Source organism: Physeter macrocephalus, chromosome 21, assembly GCF_002837175.3.
Source record: "Physeter macrocephalus isolate SW-GA chromosome 21, ASM283717v5, whole genome shotgun sequence".
NCBI lineage: Eukaryota > Metazoa > Chordata > Mammalia > Artiodactyla > Physeteridae > Physeter > Physeter macrocephalus.
Window position 1 is genome coordinate 5,477,012 of NC_041234.1, and position 21,877 is coordinate 5,498,888.

General features: G+C 34.9%; 1 protein-coding gene across 10 annotated transcripts in view; it reads left to right on the forward strand.

Annotated features, from left to right (window-relative positions):
* CNKSR2 (connector enhancer of kinase suppressor of Ras 2) overlaps window positions 1-21,877 on the forward strand; it is a 258,842-nt gene that overhangs the window by 106,187 nt on the left and 130,778 nt on the right. For 8 of the 10 annotated variants that reach the window (XM_007126579.4, XM_028482781.2, XM_007126582.4 and 5 more), the window contains exons 6-8: window positions 6,978-7,097; window positions 13,392-13,451; window positions 17,325-17,393. The exons of 1 other annotated variant lie outside the window; for it this stretch is intronic. In XM_007126579.4, coding sequence (XP_007126641.1) covers window positions 6,978-7,097; window positions 13,392-13,451; window positions 17,325-17,393 — 249 coding nt within the window. Of the gene's footprint in view, window positions 1-3,016; window positions 3,249-6,977; window positions 7,098-13,391; window positions 13,452-17,324; window positions 17,394-21,877 lie in introns of those variants that run through there. One more of the 10 variants, XM_055081925.1, reaches the window with a different exon arrangement.

Here is a 21,877-nt window from a genome sequence, read left to right on the forward strand (position 1 = left end):
CATTTGGGACTGATGTTCTCTCACTGTTTGGTACTGACTTCATCATTCTTAGATGATTATTATTTTAAAGTGTTATTGCTTCTTTTCCGTGATCAGGAACACAAGGACAGCATGGTTAATGTAAGTGATGTTAAGGACAAAGCCAAATACATCAGCGGAAACACTGTCCCAGGTTGAGAAATCCTTGAGCATAGCAGTGGCATTTGAATCATGGAGCAGATAGATACTCAGTGATTGTTGAATGAATGAATGGCTTAATGAAGCAGTGGTGGTGGTGATTTCCTTCCATTTTGCTAATTGTTTTGTTGTGTTTTTTCCCCACCATCAGAGTTTGAAACCTAAAGGGATTGCAGAGTTTTCCAGGCCTTGTTGGAACAAAGTTCATATGACCTTTATTATTTATTTGCAAATACAGTTGCTTTCTGAAGCTATTTGAAACTCTTTAATCTTTGCTGTATACAAATATAATTTTTACATGGGTTTAAAGTTGAAATTTTATTCTGTTGTATTAGTTTTTTAAGTTTAAAAAATTGTTTCTATTTAATTTTCTTTACTCATACGAGCAAGAAATTCTTCCTGTGTTGGGGAATATGTATGTAGATTAATACTTTTTAATATCAATTTAAATTCTCTTTATGAATTTTACTCTTTCAAATTTACCTGTGACTGTTCACTCCTGTGTCTTTTTTGTAATTTTTATTTTGTGTTGCAGTACAGTTGATTTACAATGTTGTGTTAGTTTCAGATGTACAGCAAAGTGATTCAGTTATACATTTATCTATTCTTTTTCCCATTTAGGTCATAATAGAACATTGAGTGGCGCTCCCTGTGCTATACAGTAGGTTTAGGGTACCACTATAATTAGAAATGCAAAATTGCTAGCTCAACAGAGATCTCGCAAGTACTTCAAATACTGTATTTCTGAATGAGGCTTATATAATTTAGAGTTCTCACTATTTAATATGGAATAAATTTGCACTATTTTATAAAAACAAAGCCTCTCTTGTTCACCAAATATGATGCAAATATCATGCTCAGTTGGCACAGAGTTGTATGATTTATAATACTGAATTATACTAATATATAAACCAAACAATAAAATAAAAATATGCTCTGTCCTCTAGACTATTTTAATTGAACTATTATTTATATCAATAACTATTTTAATATGTATACACTATTTATCAAAATTAAACTTTTGTTACTGTTTTCCATGTTACTGATAAGAAACCTGGATTATTTAAGCTATACTTAAATTGTAGCTTTCACATCATTCTTGCCATCTTAAAATGCATATTCATCTGTTTATTGTTTCCTCAGTTCATCTTGGTTTTATACTCTTGTCCCTTTTATGTATGTGTATATCTGAAAGTAGAAATTTCCTTTTGTAAAACCTTTTGCTAAGCTCATGAACCTGAGGTTCTTTCCTACGTCAAATGAATGTCTGATTTTTAAATCTAAAGATATTTCCATTCATTTCCTCCAATATACTCAGAAGAATAGCCAGTACTCCACTTATTTAGAAAAACATAACTAAAAATACTTTAAGTAACTCAATCATGTCTGGCTGAGTGTCCTCTGAGGCTAAGAGGCTAACTTAAGACTTCTTACCTACTCCTTAGCTTTTCACTATTGTTTGTTCTTAGAATGCTTTCTACATTTCCCTTTTAAAATACAAAAGCTAAAACTTCACATATTAATCTAAAAAGTGTCTGATAAATTCAGTGATAATGAAAGAATGCTGTTCAGAGATAATGAAATAATGCTATCTGCTAATTGGTTAGTATATTAATGTAAGGTTGCTGTTTTTCGAATCTTCACAGTGACTAAAATGTTGCTTTTACGACTTTTTAAAAACTGCTGTTTATACTAAACGTGCTATGTTCAGATCTTTTTTCCCTTAAAGAACTTTTAGATTTGGGTGAACCAGCCATACACTATATGCAAACCTATATGAAATATAGTATGTATACAGAACAGTATGAAAACGTCCCATTTCTTCCTGAGAATATGCTCTGTAATTATATTAATTCGTATTTGAAATTAATATAAACAACTGGAGAGAAAAAAAAGAACAATACCATTAAATCCAGCCCATGACACTCTTCTGTTTTAAAAGTTTCTTAAGTCACAGCTAGCCCTCTCTGTTAACTGCTATTCAGTCACAAATCCTTTGTCACCATTTTGGGTAGTATAAACAGAATCCAGAGGATCAGTTATAATACTCATTGCCACTTTATGTTCCCTTTAACTTTACTAAAGACATATTATTTACTAGGCTTTAATTTAAAATTTAAAAATTTCCTTCTGCTTTTAGAACTAAAGATAAATAGAATTTAAAATCCTTTGGTATTTATATTGCAAAAATAGCAGAAGAATCCCCTTTATACAAGTGGTTACCAGTTATCTTCTCTCTAGAAAAGAGTTGTCCTTTTGCTGCTAAAATTTCAAGTTTTCCCAGAGATCTGTGTCTTTCATAGTCTCAGATCTACTAGTCCTTATCTAAACTGCATTCTAAATTACAAGAACACTTGCAGGCTCACCTTATATTTCATTATACTGTATAGTTTAAACATGTTATACAACATCCATTTAATACTGACATAGCTTTTAAAAAATACAAAAATGAAATTAATCAGAAACAAATGGAGATTTAAGGATTGAAGTAAGAGATGGTAAGCATAATGATTAAGGATTCAAGTTGTTTGTTTTTTTTTTACCAAGGCAGTGACCTTTGTCTATCTATTTAGCCTTGCTTTCTCATCTGCTAAACTGGCTATAATACTGCCTACCTCAGGAAGTTGATAAAAGGATACATGAAATAATGAAGTATTTAGCGTTGTGCGGGACACATGGTAGGTGCTCTATAATGTTGATGTTAACGTTTAATAATAAAGAATATATTTTTCTTGCTATATTATAGCTAATTTCTTTTTCTGTACTATTAGGTAGCAATAGATAATACTGTGTTTTAAAACAACATAATATCACAGATTCACTGAAGGAAAAAATTGACTTTTTACAAGGATGTGGAAGGCATTGTGCTAAATGAAATAAGTTGGACAGAGAAAGACAAATACTGTACGATGTCACTTATATGTGGAATCTAAAAAATACAACAAACTAGTGTGAGCTGAAAAAAATGCACAATCTAAAAGCTGAGAATTATGTTTTATGTGGTGGACTTTCTGAGGACTCAAGCCCTAGAGGCAGCCTCTCAGATATCTCTGAGGGACTGCTCCGAAGAGGTAAGGGAGGGGCCAGTATATGCATGGGTTTTTGCAACAAAGACCAGGTAGTGGGAACATCAAAATATCATGTTCATTAAGAAAACCAGACATCTCAAGTTAATGAATTTAGTACTTTTCTATGTACGGGAAGATGCAAGAGCCTGGGCTCATTGAAATCATTCCTTTGATATGCACCTTAGCTATCTAAGGCGAGTTATCCTGTTCTTTCCTATCCCAAGTCACCTCAGGGTGCACCTTTGAGGATGGCTGCAGTGGCTGAGGGCTTGGTAGTGGGCAGCCCATTTGTCTCCATTCTGAGTTTCCTCAGGGCTCACTCTTGGGGGGCAGCAGTAGTGGCTGTTAGCTTGGTGGCCTCGGTATCCTTTTTTTGCTGATATGGCAGGCAACATTTTTTATTCACACTAGTGAATATAACAAAAAAGAAGCCAACTCACAGATATATAGAACAAAGTAGTGGTTACCAGTGGAGGAGGGAGGGGCAGTATAGGGGTAGGGGAGTGGGAGGTACAAACTACTGGGTGTAAGATAGACTTAAGGATGTATTGTACAGCCAGGGGGATATAGCCATTGTTCTGTAATAACTGTAAGTGGAAAGTAACCCTTAAAAATTGTATAAAAAAAGAAAAAGAAGTTCTAAACCCTACTTCAAGTTCAATAAATAAGTAAATAAATAAATAAAAATAAATAACTTCCCTGGAACTTTGCTGTAGTACCCTTAATGTGGTTTCCTGCAGTGGCTTGATGTATGATACAGTAATGAGTATAGAATTAGCATTTAAAGCCAGGCCATTTTATACCCCTTCTAATTGGCTTATTTAGCCAAGTGCCAAATTGCTACAGTATAAAGGTTCTAGTACATTATCTCTAAAACAGGCAGCAAGGTTCTAATGGAGTTTCTTTTTTAAGTCTTTCTATTATTTTTTCCAAAATCTTTAATCTATTAAATCCTGATAGCTTTGCTGGTAAAGTCAGTGTTTTGCTCATCTTTCGTATTCCTGGCAGACTTAGAACATAGCAGGCATTTGGCAAACAAAATTACTCTTCTAAGAAGAGAAATCTGGAAAAATGATTTGCAACTTAATACAGTAGATTTAATTGTTTTTTTTTTTTGTAAAAACACCTACAATGTAGTATTTCTGCCTTTCTTCCTTCTACTCCACTTTTAAGTGCTTCCAGTGCTTAAATAGGAGAGCTAGTATTGCTCATTACCAGCGTGTTATATGAGGCCCTGAGTGTTGTAATGCACACATGTTCAGCCATTTTTGTATATCCATTACCTTCCTATTTATTTATATGTTGGACTCTTTTGAAATATGCTTCAGTTTGTAGAAACCACAGTGTTCTTTTTAGCATACTAATTTACTAATTTTCAGATTATCATGCAATGTAAGTATCCTATATAGAAACCCTTCATATTAGCATTGTTTTCTACACCCTTGAGATAAAGAGAAAATAAGAATGAAAATGAAACCACATATGGAAGGAAAGGAATAGTTAAAAGATTTAAATCTGCCCCAAATTGTTTTTCTTCCTGCCAAACAGTAGCAATTTGAACTGTAGCCAGTTTTTGTAAAGTGCTGCCATTCTGTCTTTTCCCCCGTGGCTGCTGATGAATATTTTCAAGAGAAATAAAACACACACACACACACACACACACGCAAACACACACACACACACACACACACACACACACACACACACACAGACTGGGGTCCCAGGATGGGCTATATAATATGGGAGTGCAAAATAAAAATATGGAGCCTCTTGTTCAAAAACAATTAAGAATTCCAAAATGGCACCAGCAAAGCATAATGCTAAATGCAGGCCCTTGTGCACAGGTCACATGCCCATGAGGCTGGCCCTGTAAGGTTCCCTATTTCTGAGAGGTGGTCTTCCTGTTGGCACTTTGGTTAGCAGCTCTTCAGGGTAAATACCTTCATTGTATCTCTTGAGAGCACTGAAACTTGAATATCAAAGAGAGTAAAGAGATGTGAACTCTCCATCATGACCGTGCAGTGTGATTACTGGTCATTGTAAGACGGTCAGCAAGGCCATGGCATTAAGAATATGACATAATTCATCCCATGAGTAAGAGCTGAGCCCTTTGAGCTTATGGAAAGCAACAGGGGAGAATAAGCATTTATTTGGTGTCTTCTTTGGATAGGAGCCATATCAGACTTTTTTTTAATATACATTATCCTGATGAGTCATGTAAACCATATAAAGTAATCTTTATTACCCCATTTTCTACATGTGTAAACTGAACCTCAAGGATATAAAATAACTTGCTCACAGACACACAGCAAGTAACTGGCAGTGTGGTGATTGCCTACATCTCTTCATACCAAGCCCATATGCTTTGCATGCTGTCCACTGTCTGTCCGTAGGAGCTGATAGCCACAATAAAAGTGCAGCCGTGAGAAGCAAAGAGCAGGACTGCAAGAAGGGGAAGAAATTTAGCCTGGCAGTTTCTCTGGGGTGAGAAAGCTGAGCCCAGCAAAGACTGAGGCCATGGACCATGTACAGAATGCAGCAAATAAAGAGTCCTGACCAGAAGGAGGGGACTGTCTCCCTTACAGTAGAGTAATGCAGTGGTCAAAGAACAAATGTAACATGTTGGAGATGAATACAAGGTGACACCTTGAGTGCTGCAAAATTGTAGCTCCTCCTACAGTAAAGGCAAGAAAACAAAAACAAAATAAAACAACCTCCAATGTTGGACAACCAGGCTTCAGTAAGTAAATGAGAGTCTGTGAAGCATCCAAGGGCCAGAACATTTTAGAACAGTATATTCCAAGCTTCATTCACTTATGTTCTACTTTCTTCATGATTTTACCATGTCTCAGTCTTAACCATACTATTATGGATGTAACATACATTAAATCTATTACTCTGTATCAGCATGAATAGATTTATACTAACCAAAGCACTAGCTTTCTGTCCTCAATCAAGCGAGTCTACTAATTGTTAAAGCTCATTTGCTCCTCAGTTTATTCAACTCATATTAATTGCCTTATATGTTCTAGGATCTGTCTGCCAGGGGTAGGGGAGGAAGAGAAGTCAGAGATGAGTAGGACATGGTCCCTGCCTTAGAGAGCTTCAGAATGAAGTTATCATACAATTTCAGACTGTTCATAGAACATTGAGAAAGCAGGATTGAGGGAGTGCCAAACTTTGCCTGGAGTATGGGGGAGCTTGGAAAGATAACCTTGAGCAGGAGAGTCTAGACAAATGAGTGGGAGGAGTTCACCAAGCAGATTTGAAAGATTCATCTTCCCTGGATTTTGGCTGGATTTTTTTCTAAGCTTTTCTGATCATGAAGTAAAAACCATCAATGTTTTTGAACTTATTGAATTCACTTCCATCTAACGGTTGGCATCAAGAAGTTTTCAGATTATTAAGATTGTTTAGAAATAATCATTTTATTTTAGGTCTGATGAATCAAATAATAGAAACAAAACATAGCCATGACTTTCTTGAATATTTTGATGTATAGTTCTTATATCCATAATTTAGAATATAGGTGTGTTTTATGTGTGGGTATTTCTTAACCTGATTACCTTTTTCATACAGACTTTACAGAATAAAATGCAGACTTCTTTCTTCTACTGTTTTTTATTTTTCCTTGTAAAAAATGTTATAATAAAAAGTGCTTTATATGTTACTTACGACATGTATTTACCGTAATGTTTTTTTGATTTTTGTTTTTTGTTTTTTTGCTTTCAGTGTAAAACTCTTTCTGGAGTCTGTGACCACATCATATCCCTGTCATCAGATCCTCTAGTTTCGCAGTCTGCCCACCTTGAAGTGATTCAGCTGGCAAACATCAAACCAAGTGAAGGGCTGGTAAGAGATATCATGTTTATCAAAGCCACCACCCATCAACAGACAGCTAATGGTATGGGCAGAGCAGCCCCCAAACATGAGAATCCATGAATTTTAACAAACTTTGAATGGTTTGGGGTTTTTTTTCCCTAGAGGAATTGAGGTAGTGGGAGTCAGTCATGATAAGAAGTTTTATAAAGGTAAATGAAAATGAAAGAATTTAAAATGGTGATTTCTGAATTATCCTGTTTACTTTGCTAAATAAATTAGCTTTAGTTACATTTTCACCCCCTACCAAAGTTCCTTAGGTTTAAAGGAAGTTTAAGTTAAGAGTTTTAAAATAAGAACCACAGTGTTACCTGCCCATGCAAATGAGTGTTTTGTTTATTTTGCTTTTGTTTGTTCCAGTTTTAATAGGTCTCTCTTCCCTTAGGTTGTGTAAGCTAAACAAACCCGATATTCTTAATAATTCTACTCTTTCTTTTAAGGGTCAGTAAGCAGGTGGATATTGCTAAAACTAGGCTAACATCTATGAGATGTATTTTTTATTATGTCATAATAAAGATAATCATCTTCTATATTTTGTTCACCTGATTAAAAATTGTATTGGTTCTAAATTTAACCCAAGGGAGAGCTTTTCCTTTAATGAGCCTCTAGAAAGAAAGCGTATAATATTAATATTAATGAGGGAGAGACAAAAAACAAGAAACTGGCTGTAGAATATCTTACCTACTACACTACTATTACATGTTAGTTTGGTGCTACAGCGTTTCTACTTTCTCCCTAGAGGTGAATTTTCCAAGGATACTATTAATGATGTTTTGGAAAGTAGAAATCTTGAAAACTAGTGTTAACAACTTAATTCAGACAATATATTCTTAAAGATCTCTATGCAGGTTTAACTTTTTATGTGGCCTTTCTTCTTCAGCTGTGTGTGTGTGTGTGTGTGTGTGTGTGTGTGTGTGTGTGTGCGTGCGCGCGCGCGCAAAGCCTTCGTTGGTCACCAGTGAGTTTTGGGTTTGAAGCCCTCTATTCTATAGAGTGACTTTTCTCCTGTTACTTAACAAATTACTTTTGGGTAACTGTAGCTCCTTGTCTTTTTGTGGCTTTTATCTGTATTTTCCTGGAAAGATGGAACTCAGCATCTCAGACATAGCCGAAGTATGTCATCATTGTAACCTATAAGTGTTATATCTTTGATTAGTTTAAAATTTTTATTTTAATGTTTATAAACTTATTTGAAGTAATATTTATGATTTAAATTCTTACTATTCTTTTTGGTCACATTTACAATGTCCAGTTTTATTTAAAGCATCTTTCCACCCATAGTATTAAAGATTTTCCTTTCAATATCTCCCCTTTCAGTAGTTCTGAAGGAAAGAAAGCTCTCTAAGCATGATTTGCAGAGTAGGAAATTACGAACTAATTAGATTAGGAGACAGAAAACCTGGATACAAATCACTTACATAAAATAGAGCTGTGAGTGTGATCTGGGGCAGGTGAGGAAGTAAATTTAATTTCCTTGGCCTTGATATTTCCATCTGTAGAATGTTGGGGGTAGGAAGGGATGGACTAGATCCTCTTTAAAGCTCCCTCTAGCTCTGTGAGTTTGCAGTTCTGAGGATGGTATTGTTCTAAGAAAAGAGCCTGTTTTTTTCCCTCTAATTACCACTGAAATAATGGGGGGAAAATAATCATGTGAGGTGAGTCAACACATTGCTCATTAATGGACTTGATGAAATCTTGATTTCCATTTTCAATGAAGGTATAGCCCTGGACAGGTCTTTTATTTTTTTAATTTCAAGTACATAGAGCTGGGTCTGCTCTTTGAAATAGTCATGAACTTAAAATGCTAAGAACCAGATTCAGTTAGTCTGGAAGACAGCTGGTAGAGAAAAGAGAACAAGTGAGTGCCCACCATTTTCCAGGTATCATCCTCACAACTGTATAGAGTAGGTATCCTTACCTACTCACAGATCCTTACCAGTTTGCCGTGTATGACATAGAGGTAATATACAGTAGAGGCAGAGTTTAAATCCAGGTAAATCTAAATGAGGTACAGCTTAACAAAGTTTGTTCCATTATCCCACATTTAAACTTGGGATTGCTGAAGGGAGGTATGAGACGTTTAGGAGGATGACTTTAAAACTAGAACTACTTAGAGAAATCCATTTTAAAGGACAATCAGCAACACTTCATTGGGAAAATAATTCCAAGGGAGGAAAAGAAAAAGCTAACATGTTGACTATTAATAAAAAGAGTTACGTGTAAAACCATTTCTTGTGATTCATGTTAAAGGGGAGATGACTAAATGGAAATTTTATATGAGTTACTCAAGGCATCATTTTAAAAATCAGCCACCTTCGCAGTGGTTGAGAGTCCGCCTGCCGATGCAGGGGACACGGGTTCGTGCCCCGGTCCGGGAAGATCCCACATGCCGCAGAGCGGCTGGGCCCGTGAGCCATGGCCGCTGAGCCTGCGCGTCCGGAGCCTGTGCTCCGCAACGGGAGAGGCCACAACAGTGAGAGGGCCCGCGAACCGCAAAAAAAAAAAAAAAAAAAAAAAAAAAAAATCAGCCACCTTTAAGTAAGTTTAGTCAGTCACATTTGAAATAGATTTGAGGATTTTGGTAGTATTTAGCATGTGCTTAGCCATAGGAAGTGTTTAAATGAAGGAAAGAAATAGATGTGGGAGAATACCAAGCTTTAATGAGGTTTAATCAGCTTAAAACATCTGCAGATGGTCTTCTGGCTCTTTCAAAACAGAACATCTCGCATAGGTGAAAGGTAACTGCTTTGTTCTTGCACTGATAAACTGGATAGATTGTTCATCAGCTTTCTACCTAATTAGTCAAATCTCCTAGGGTTTCTTAGTTTTGAGAGTCCTGAGCATTATAAGGAATGGTGGGAAATGTGCTTAGTAATGTTTAAAATATATCAAACTAGCTTTTAAAATGCTTTTAAACAACAATAATTAGCAGAAAGTTAAAGGAAGGAAAATGAGAGCTATTGAAACATATCAAAACTAGATCAGAGCCAAGAGATAGGTTGAATAGAGAGGAAAGGGCTTGGGGAGCATCCTTGGGGAAGCCTCTTTGCCTCAGAGAGTTCTTTTGCTGTTTAGGCACTTGGACTATCTCCAAATATGCCTTCTTCCATTGACTTGACTGTGAGGTGGCTTTGGCTCCTGTTGGTTAACCGACATTTGGAGACGGTGAAGCAAATGTCATTTTGGCAAGCTGAACAGAAGAGAGGGAGCTGTTGGAGTCAGCTCCAGAATTAATTAATTGGTTAAAAAAATGCAAGAAGGAAGAATGAAGATTTTGATGAAATGGAAGACCAGATTTATCTCAGTTCCAGAAAAAGAGCCATTTGAATTACATGTCCTCCTGCTGTTTGACCATTTCTCAGAGGTGACCAAGTGATCAGACGTATTTCTGTGGACTCTTCATTATTCAGAAGATGATTAGTTTGAAACTCATATAAGCAACTTGTTTCTTCTCTTACTTTCTTTTGGTTCCTGACTTTTGGCCATTTTTCTCATTAGTACTACCAGAGGGAGATAAAAAAGCTGAAGAAGTCGGTCTTGATTATTAAAAGCAGTTACAACTAATGGTTTATTGAGGTTAGAAATGAAAATACTGCGTAAAACAAAATATCTTCATTCTTTGTGGCATTTTTTAAATGTGCTTTATTTCTATTTTATTGCTCATAACTATGAAGTTGCTATAATTGAACTCTGTATACATAGCTCTATCCTTCTTTATTTAAGCATTTAAAAAATATTTTTGTTCATCTAAAAAAATAACTTTAATATAAATTACGTAACATTTAATTATATATAAATAATGATGAAATCCTCTTCCTATAACTAATAGATACTTGCTTTATCTTACAATTGCCATTTTAAAAGTTCCTGGTATGTGCAGTAATTACATAGGAATTTTATTTCATTAGTCATAACTAGATTATCTCCATAAGTTCTTATGATCCCAATGAATATAATGACTTTTCTAAACATTTATCTTAGGAGACTAGACTTTCTCTATGACCCAATCATTTAAGAAATTATATAGAGCTCTTGTCCAACACCTTAATTCATAATCAGTAATGCACAGTGTTGAAAGAAGTGTGGAGAAAAATATAATAAGCTTTTGCTTATAATTGTCAGAAGAGATGGGTGATTTTAATAAATTTGTAAAATATCAAACCCAGTTACTCTTTATAACCACTTTGCACGTAGTATATGTGTGCTAGAGAGGTCTTAGTCTTTTTAGAATAGGTGTTAAACAGTGAGTGTTTGACTCAATATCTAGTTTCTAAATATTATGTTCTAGTAAGAAAAGTGAAGGTGTACAACTCTCTTGTTAATAAATCTGTAAATTAGGAGCCTCATGGTGGAGGGTGTGGTTAGGAGTCAGATTGCCTGGGCTTGAAACCTGGCTTCACCTCCTTTGGCAGACTCCTCAGTTTCCTTATTTCTGAAACAGAGTTAATGACAGTTTGTACCACACATGCTATTGTGAAATAAATGTCAAACACTTAAAACAGTCCTTAGCACAATAGAATTCACAGATAAATTAACATCTTTTAAAATTACATTCATTTTGTTTCACATCAGAGATCCAGGCTTCAGCCATTTTTCTAATTGGCACCAACATCTTAGACATATGACATTACTGAAATGACTTATCAGAATTAAAACCTACTCAATGACTTCTTAATAGTTTCATGCCATGAACTTACTGCTTCTTGTTTTTATTTGTTACTTATTTTCAGTGAAAACACATGTATATTCAGGTATAGATATATATAATTGACATAAAGTTATAGGAAATTAACATAGTAATTGTCTACTTAACATAATTGTTAATATATATGCTTTTTCTGAAATGATTGCTGTTAGTTATTAAGTCCCTTACGTTTCAGACTTCAACTTTATTAAAATTAGTACTTTTTAATTTTTGAAGTCAATATTTTGAGATGCAAAGCACTTTTGACGTAAAACTCAGTTAATTTTTACCCGAAGAGAATTTAAAGTAACAGAATCGTCCTTAGACAGGAAAAAAAGCCATTCACAGAATTATCTATTTTTTTTCTGATTTACTTAAGTGAAAATATTTCAATATTTAAAATGTGAATACTTTCTTGTGATATTTTTTCTTTTAAGGTCCTGTCACTGCATAATTTAAAGCTTTCATTTGCTCTTAAAGCTTGCACAATTTGAAGGTTTCTGGATAATCTTTAAACTTTAATGAAGCGTTTTCTAAAATCACTTTATTTAAATGGAAATGGAATCTCACCCTCTTGTTGGGAGGAGGGGTTGCCACACATTACCTCCGAATTATTTTTTTTAATTTTTGTTTAGAATTAAAAAAATTTTGTGGGGGCCACACTGTGAGGCTTTTGGGATCTTAGTTCCCCGAGCAGGGATCAAGCCTGGGCCCTCAGCAGTGAGAGCACAGAGCCCTAACCACTGGACAACCAGGGAATTCCACCTCTTAATGATTGATATAGAGATGATTGGATGTAATCATTAAAACTTCATCAGGGGCTTCCCTGGTGGAGCAGTGGTTGAGAGTCCGCCTGCCGATGCAGGAGACACGGGTTCGTGCCCCGGTCCGGGAGGATCCCACATGCCGCGGAGCGGCTGGGCCCGTGAGCCATGGCCGCTGGGCCTGCGCGTCCGGAGCCTGTGCTCCGCAACGGGAGAGGACACAGCAGTGAGAGTCCCGCGTACCAAAAAAAAAAAAAAAACTTCATCAATAAGAAATTAAGGCAGAAAATGTAGGATACCACAAAAGAGGAACGGAAAAAAAATTTTATATAAACAATATTTTATCATTCTTCTGTCTCCAGTAGTTCTGTAGTGGCTCTGGAGAAACCTACTTTTTATTGTGTAATATGAATCAAGTATAATAAGCTAATAACATCCCAATATTTGAATTTCCCATTGTAACTTTTATTTTGCCACAGAACATGTTAGTATGGATTTTGAGGGGAGTGAGGTGTGTTCTTCCTTCAGGATATTGAATTATCATGCTGCATTTCGTAGGTTTCATAGGCAATTCACTTTTCAAGAAATCATTTGATTAAGCTGAGTACAGACTTCTTCGGGCAAACTTTAGAAGCCAGAACATTCAGAGAGGAATTTCTTACCAGTTTAAAGACAACCTTATTGGATCATGGATTCATCCCTGGGACAATGGCAATTCTAATTTGATAGGGCTTTTTTTTTTTTTTGTAAATGAGGTTATAATATACTTGAAAATATTTCAGTTGCTTCACTTATTTTTCTGTGCTGTCTTTTTCTTAGGGTATGTATATTAAATCAACATATGATGGCCTCCATGTAATTACTGGAACTACAGAAAATGTAAGTATTCTAACATTTCGTATTTGGGTGTGTGTTTTTCCTTTTATTGTTAAACAACTTATATAACTCATATAATTGAGGTTGACTTCTGAGGACATGAACAGATTAGGATATAAAATTAAAAAGACATACTGAGTTAGTAAGTGCTTTTTTGGGGAGAATTTCAGTCATTTTAGTTAGTTTAGAATAGCTGTTTACCTGAAGTAAATCGGATGTTTTTTGTTCACAGCCAGAGATTTGTCTTTGTTAAGTATTTTCTGATTCATGACAAGTTATTGTGACATCTAAAAGAATCCACTTCCATCTGTCAGACAGTATAGTTTTATTAGGAAACTTAACTCATGTAAGAAAGAAACATCAGATAAGTCAGGCTTTCTGAATAGTTGAAGTATAATTGAACTTAATTCAGTGGAGGGGCAGCATGGCATAGATCTGTGTGTTTTCACAGTGAGGTCTGTCCCTGGACCAGAAGCATCAGCTTCCCTTGGGAATGCCCCACCCCAAACCCACTGAATTAGCTCTGGAGACCAGCCTGTTTCTTAATAAGAGATTCTGTTTTAACAGGTGGTTCTGAGACATGCTCCAGTTTGAGAACCACTGCAAGCAGTGGGTCAGAGTCCCTAGGCCTAGGCCCTACACCCAATTCTGCATTTTAATGGCAGTGTAATATTTGGCAAGTCATTTACCCTATCACTGCTTTAATTTCCTCAACTGTAAATTGGAAATAATATATCAAATAATATATCATCTGCACTACATACCTCACTAGGTTATTGTGAAAATCAAATAAGCTAATAAATATGAAATACTATGCTATAAAGAAAGAGCTACAGAAATGTGAGGTGATTGTGTTGGACATTAACACGATCAGTGTAATAGATTTGAATTGCATAGTAAGTCATTTTTCCTGCAGTTGGTTGTCCCAGATTTCCATCCCACTCTCTTAAGCAGGTTCTGAGCTTTGAAATTTTTTCTTTTAGAAATTCTGACAAGTTGCATGTTTATACCATGTTCCTTCAAAGAAGACTGAGGTGGAATTAGTTAATCTCAAGTTATTATTGTTCTCAACATTTTACCAGCATTTTCTGTTAAAAAAGACAACATTCTTTTCACCTGATTCACCTATTACTTTAATCGTTTATTGATTTTTCCCTCTCCGCTTCACTTAGTTTCTTGTGAATGGTGAAACATAATATACATTGCAGTTGGATTGTTTTACTGGCTTCACATTGATATTAAATATGAGAGTTATATGGGATCAAGAATATCAGTTATATGCATATTGTCAACTATTTAAAATTTTTAAATGCAGTGAGATGCTGTATAAACTATGCTCTTGATCATTCTCATTGGTGTGTACATTCCCCTGATACTTTGTTTATTCATTTGTTCATTTAACAAACCTCTGCCTCATGTCTGCTGTGTTCCAGGCTTAGGACTAGGTATTGAAACAATTTTTAAGTTAAAGTAGCTTGCTGCCCCTAAGGAGTAAAAGTAGGAGTTTATATGTGTAAACAGGTAGTGAAATTTGCATAGATAGACAAAGGAAAAAATAGTAAATGTTGCCAAGTGAAATCAGGGAAGGAATCACAGAAATGGTCATTTTGAACTAACTGTATCTTGAAGAATTGATCGGAACATATCTCTCTATATTGTATGGAGTCTGTAAAAAAAAACTTGAGCGCTATATGCATTGCTTATATTACTCAGTAATATTTGATAAATGGATGAGTGACCAAAGAAAGATTGATTCTATGAGTAGTTCGGAAATAAACCATATATTAAGAGTTACCATTTAATTCTTTTTTCTTGAAAATATTTTATTATTTTTGGTACCCTCAGTCATTTATCATTAGATCTGTGCTGAGTCTTAGTAGAGCTGCTCACTAAGTGGGTAAGTTATTTTGCTTTGCTGTGCCCTAGTTTCTTAGTTTTCTCCTATGTAAAATGAGGGGTTTGAATAAAATAGCTCTTTTAACACTGAAAGTCTATAGTTTGTATGAATTATTTCCTTTTTTACTCATCTGTGCAAAAAGTTGTTTCAGTTTCTTTGAATTTTATGTACCGACTATCATTTTCTTTTACATCATGACTTAGAGCCATTAGCTTGATTTTTTTCATACTCTCCTTTTAAAAGATCAATTGTGAGCCAAAAGCACAGGAACTGACTCTATAGTTACAGCTCGGTTTACGAACTTTTCAGAAATGTTATATGGTACTTGTTTGATTTGGTAGGTGCTGTAAAATAAATACTTGTTTTTTCTTGTTATGACACTACTCTTAGGGTTGAGTTCACATCCTAGATGAACTACCCTCTTAATCGTATGGTTGTGTTATTACTTCAGTAACTGGAATTCCCTGAGATACCATCTAATCTCGGTTTCCAGCCTCTGGCAAATAATTTTACTGTGAATTTTTTAATTTGTTAAATTGATTATTTTAAGACTTATTTATTTTGGAAATAATTGGAAATTGGAAATGAATAAAAACTAAAGGAACTGGAAATCACTTTTAAAGAAAATCCTATTCCAGTGTCTCAAAAGTAGCATTTTACTTTGCAGATTGCATCACCATATCATTCTTCTTTAGCTTTCAGTAGATACGAATGAGTAATATTACAGTATTTATAGTTGTGTTTGATTACACACCTGTGAATACACAAATATATTTTTTCATAAAAACACATTTTCTGTATATTCAAAAGTCCATATGCATATTATCATTAAAATGTCTAATAATATGCATAATCAATAATCGATAGTCACTAGAGGGAAAATAAAGAATAGAATTTTAAATTCATTATCCATACCTATAATATTATAAAATTTGTCTTAAATCTCATTTTAGTTTCCTAAAGACTTCATAAAACTTGTCAACATTAGCTTACCAAAGTTGTTTTTTGCTTGTTTTTGTTTTTAATGTCTTTGGGGAGTAAAGGAAAAAAATGATAAAATTGTTACATCCTGTAGAAATGCTGGCATTTTAGTTTATTTAATGTGATTTTATTTGCCTATACGTTACACTGTATGAAACATAAGAAATAGGATTCTCTTGTAGTTAGATACTTAGAGAGAGAATGTTATATAATGTAACTTTGAACAAATGGCAATCCATCTTTTAATTTGCTTTTCTCATTTATTCAAGATTGATAGTATTAATGATGAAATAAATTAGCAATTTCATCATTAGTTGCCAAAGCTTTGATGCTGATCATAAGCATGTACTTGAAAATATTTGTTTGCTGACGTTAATGTGAATTATTTGTATTAAATGAAAAAGATCAACGTTTAAAAAATAATGTTTTGACATATATATTTTTGCCTTTTTTTTTTTTTTTTTGCGGTACGCGGGCCTCTCACTGTTGTGGCCTCTCCCGTTGCGGAGCACAGGCTCCGGACGCGCAGGCTCAGTGGCCATGGCTCACGGGCCCAGCTGCTCCACGGCATGTGGGATCTTCCCGGACCGGGGCACGAACCCTTGTCCCCTGCATCGGCAGGCAGACTCTCAACCACTGCGCCACCAGGGAAGCCCTGACATATATATTTTTGAACCAGTTGCCCAATAGATCCTGAAAGGGTTGTCTGTTTAAAGCGTGCAGTTATCATTTTCCGTTAATGCTGTCAGAAACATATTGGTCTTTCACAACATCAATACCTATATATTGTTTTACATTCCTGCCTTCTGTCATTAGTTATATGTAGAATACAAATAGTATATCAAATATTAGTAACCATTTTTGCTAGTTTATTTTCTTGAAGATTATAATTAACTCTTGATCTAATTTAAAAGGGTGAACTTACTGTAGTGTTTCCATAGAGAAGAAATGACTGATAAAATTTATGCTCTTTATCATTTCCTTTATGTTAAATTTAGTCACCTGCAGATCGGTGCAAGAAAATCCATGCTGGTGATGAAGTGATTCAAGTTAATCATCAGACTGTGGTATGTATAATTACCTTACAAGTCAGTGGGAGGAGCTAATATAAAGATTGCCTAAAGCTTTGAAAGAATACCAGTGGAATGAAAGGCCTGTTTGTGTACAAAATAATTGAATAGCCTTTTAAAAAATAACTGACTATTTTTCTTAATTGTCTGAAGAAATGTAAGGCATAGTTTTAAACGAACATGAGGAAATATTGGTGGTGGCTGAGTTTAGATGTACATTTCTATATGGACAGGTGCAGGATAATATTACCCTATGAACTGGGGTGATCATTTTGGAATAGAAATTAAAGTGACAGTGCATACAAATTCAACCTTTTCTTGATATAACTTTTAAGTTTCATTTTATAAATTATCAAATTACCTAGTAGATATGTTTTGTAACAGCATACATTCATTCATCTCCTTTAACATTGATTTGTTCATTAAAGTGTCTGGCAGATTGGTTTATTTTAATGTCAGTTTTTAAATTTTAAATTGGAATAGCTGAATTGGCTTTTCATTTCCGAAAAGAGGACTATAGTTTAAGTTTTAAAACTATTGCACTTAACTAAATAAGTTCATAAAATTTTTTTGCTCTGTGAACCTCACGACTCCCTTTCTAGCTAAGAATGACAGTGGCATTCTGTGCCTATGGTAGATTTTCAAGGGCAGTTTTTCTTAATCTTAGATTTAGAAAATGAACATCATCTGATTTTCATTTTGGACTGTTTTCTGTCTCAGTTGATCCATCTCTGCCAAAATAAAGTATAAAGTTTTGTTTAAAATGAAGTTAAAATGAAAATAATCTGATTATTGATTAATAATCCTCACTTTAAAAGAAAGTAGTTTTTTTCCTGGTAAATATTCTACTTATGGCTTACTAACTCTTCAGAGTGAGTAATTATTTCCTGTTGTACCTTTTAACTAAATTTGGTTTTGCATGTTCTAGTCATAGAAGAAAGGCTGTATTTGGGGGGTAAGAAGACTCATGTGAAAAGTCTGATCTTTCTCGGTGATTCTGATATTAAGGCAGACGCTATTTCGATTTTGGTTTTGGATAAACTGAGAAGTTTGTGATATTTTGGAGAGGCTCCTGAACACTGATAATTAAAGTTATGATGTTTCTTCAATGAGTTCATTATCTAAGTGAATAAAAGTTAATGAAAGTTTGAAAAATTAAATGTGTGGGTGTAAAGTTAATACTAATTATTGTTAGTTAATACTAATTAATGGAGAATATTGGTAATCGACAGAGCCTATCTACACTTTGACAGTTTTGATGATAAGTTCTCATTACTAGAAACTCTACAAAGTGATTGTCTTGAGTAAAGTTTCTTGTCCCCTAGGATGAGGATTTTGGGCAGTGGGGTAAAGCAGCTGCTTCTCCTCTAATGTTCGTGCTGCCTCCATTTCTACAATGTGACCTTAACAAATATGACACCTGTTGGATAGTTGGGCCTATTTCCAGTTGGTCAATTCTAAGAGGATAGAGATTAGTCTCTAATGAAAAATAAAATTGTTAAAATGATACTCTTTGTGGAGCAAAGATTCTCATGTCTATTGTATATGAAAGTCTTTAAAAGACGTCAAGTGAAGTAATAAAATCTCTGTGGATTGGTGATATTTATATACTGTGAGAATGTGTCAACACATCTTTGTATCACGGGAATATTCTAAAATATTAAAAACTACACAGAATGATGGTTGGGGGAACTTGCTTTCAGTTTTTGCTCTGAAACTGACTTACAGTTTTAAGTGAGTCATGGTAACTATTTAACTTTATCTTTTTAATAATAATAACCATAGCCAACACTTACTGTGTTCTTACAGTGTGCCAAGCATCATGTTAAGTAGTTTACATATTTTATGTCATTTACTCCTCACAATAATCCTATGAAGAAGGTGTAAGTGGAGATGAATGATTATTTAACCCACCCACAGCTCAAAGCTCACTGACTACAAGGCCCATGCTCTTACTTCAGTTTTATTATACTCCCTCCCCAAAGTCAAATTATAAAATTATCAAACAAAAGGGGAGGAATTCTAATAATCCTGTAAGTAAACCCCAGGATTCAGGGAGAGATTACATGGAGCCAAGGGTAGAGAAGAAGAGAGGAAGTGAGAATTTACATAACTGGGGTAATGGTTCAGCTGAACTGAAATTAGAAATGGGGTTGAAATTTAACTTGACTGCCACTTCTTCACTCACTCCTTTCCTTCAGATAGACAAGATACGTAAAACACAATGCCAGGCACACATTAGGAATTCAACAGAAACTAACTTTCCAACCTCCCTCCCTCCCTTTTACTTACTACAACCGTTGGGCCAATTGGAGCCCAGTTCCTTGACAGACTGCTACTACAACCTACAAATTGATTTTGGATGGTAATAGAGACATTCTCTGTCAGGAAATTATGTTGAATTCCATGAAAGTAGCCTTCCTTAATAATGTGATCAATTACCAGATTGTCTTCTTTGTGTTCAAGTAGAGGCATAGTTGTGTAAGAATGGTACCTTTCATTAAATGCACCCTACTCTGTCCTCTTTTTCTTGCTATTGCCTGCATTGTGGTCTGTGCAGTGCTTTTAACTTCTTACCAGACAATATACAGAGGTGGGGAAATGGACATTATCTGAGTTTTATTACTACGAAAGGTTTGATAGGTTGTTAAATTAGTTGAAACAAGTATAAGTTATTTGCAATCTGCAATTACCCCTTCTGTCCCTGCATTCATAACCAGGGACATTAGGGGTTGGTTATGATATAATAATTACATTAAAGTATGGCCTAATACATTTGAAATACATATTTAATGATATTTTAATCCAGTAATTGACCAAAATAGTGAGATTTTGCCAATATTATTCTATACCAATTTAGATTCAATAATGAAAAGAGTAATGTTCAATTTTATATTTTGAATGTTATTAGCCCAGTTAGTAGTTTTCTGTAATTCTAAAATTTCCTACTGCTACAGGTAGTAATGTACAATATAAAATTTGATAACTTTTCTTATTATAAAATACCTAGAAAAGCAATGTGAAATTTTTCCCTAAGAGTCTGAGAAAGTTAAATAATCACAGATGAATTCAAATACTATTTTTTGAAATTGCTAGTATGGTATATCTTCAAGATGTCCAATTAGATGTGTGTGTTTGTGTGTTTCTAGTTTGCTCTTTTTTTAAAAAAGTACATTTTCTTATTTGAAATGAAACTGGAAGTTTTATGTCCTTTTTCACGTTGCTATATTCTTTATTATAAGTGGCTTTTAAGCTTTTCTAATCAACATACTTCTGTGGCTGAGAAACTGTGGCTGCCAGGTAGGAAGAAGAAAAAATCATGAACATCCAAGCAAAGCAGACTGAGTCCTATTGCATGTCTTCCCTGCCAGTGAAGATCCAACTCCTCAAAGGCTGCTGGAATCTCCCAAGATTTTTTCCACTTCATCTGCCACTACATTCCTCTCTGGGAGATACCTCGGCATAGTTTGAACCAACAACTCTGCCCTCATGATGCACTTTTAACATTTTTTTTTTTTTAGCTGATGAGACTACTTATAGTTATTAAATCTATCTGGGCATATTCCTAATGAATCTGTTAAAATTTCATGTCAGTGCTGTTTTTGGTGTGTAAGTGTTATAAAGATTCTATCCATACTAAAAACAGATATTTTCTTCTTAGGAATATCAGTTGAAAAGAGTGGGGTATGTGATGGTTGAATCCAGCATTTGGAAAATTTTCCTTTTATTTTGTGTATATACTAAAACATATTCACTATTATTTTGGAAGGTCTTCTGGAGCCTGGTGACTACATTATGGCAAGAAATGGTTCGATAGATGGGGCTATAAATCCTACTGGGAAATAACTGGGTTGGGATAGTCAAGAAGAATATAGACTACAACAAATAGGGTGTTAGACATTGATCAGTGAGAGATGGAAGATGAACACTGTAAACTAGTGTGTTTTGTTACCCCCAAATGGTAAACGTTGCTGAACAAGAATGCAGGTGATGGCAGAGGGGGTGGGGAGAAGGGAACAAGTTAAAGGACTATTGAGTTATCTCGAAAGGTCATTGTAACTTCATTTATGTAACTCTCAATGGCGTCTCCCTTATTCTCTCTTATTCTCCCTCTAGTCTCTCATTTTTTACTCTTTCTTCACCCTCTTGTTCCTTCAACCCCAGAGCAACAGGCAAGTATTGTTTGAAAGGGAAACCAACGTAATCAGAATGGATGGAGAGTGTGGTGACCTATTAAAACCCAGCTCTCCCTTTCCCTCCCTCTCACTCTACTGCCCTGCCCCTGGACTTCAGCAGGAAGGAAGGAGTGGCTCATTGAGTGGAATCAGTACCACAGTATTGCCTAACACTGATGTGCTTTTTCTCTCTCTTTTTTAATTTGTTTAATTGTTGTCTTTATTTTTTTAGGTTTTTCTTCTAATTCAGTTTTCTTCTCCTTTCCTTTAACATCCTCATCTCTTCTCACTTGACTATTTCTCCTC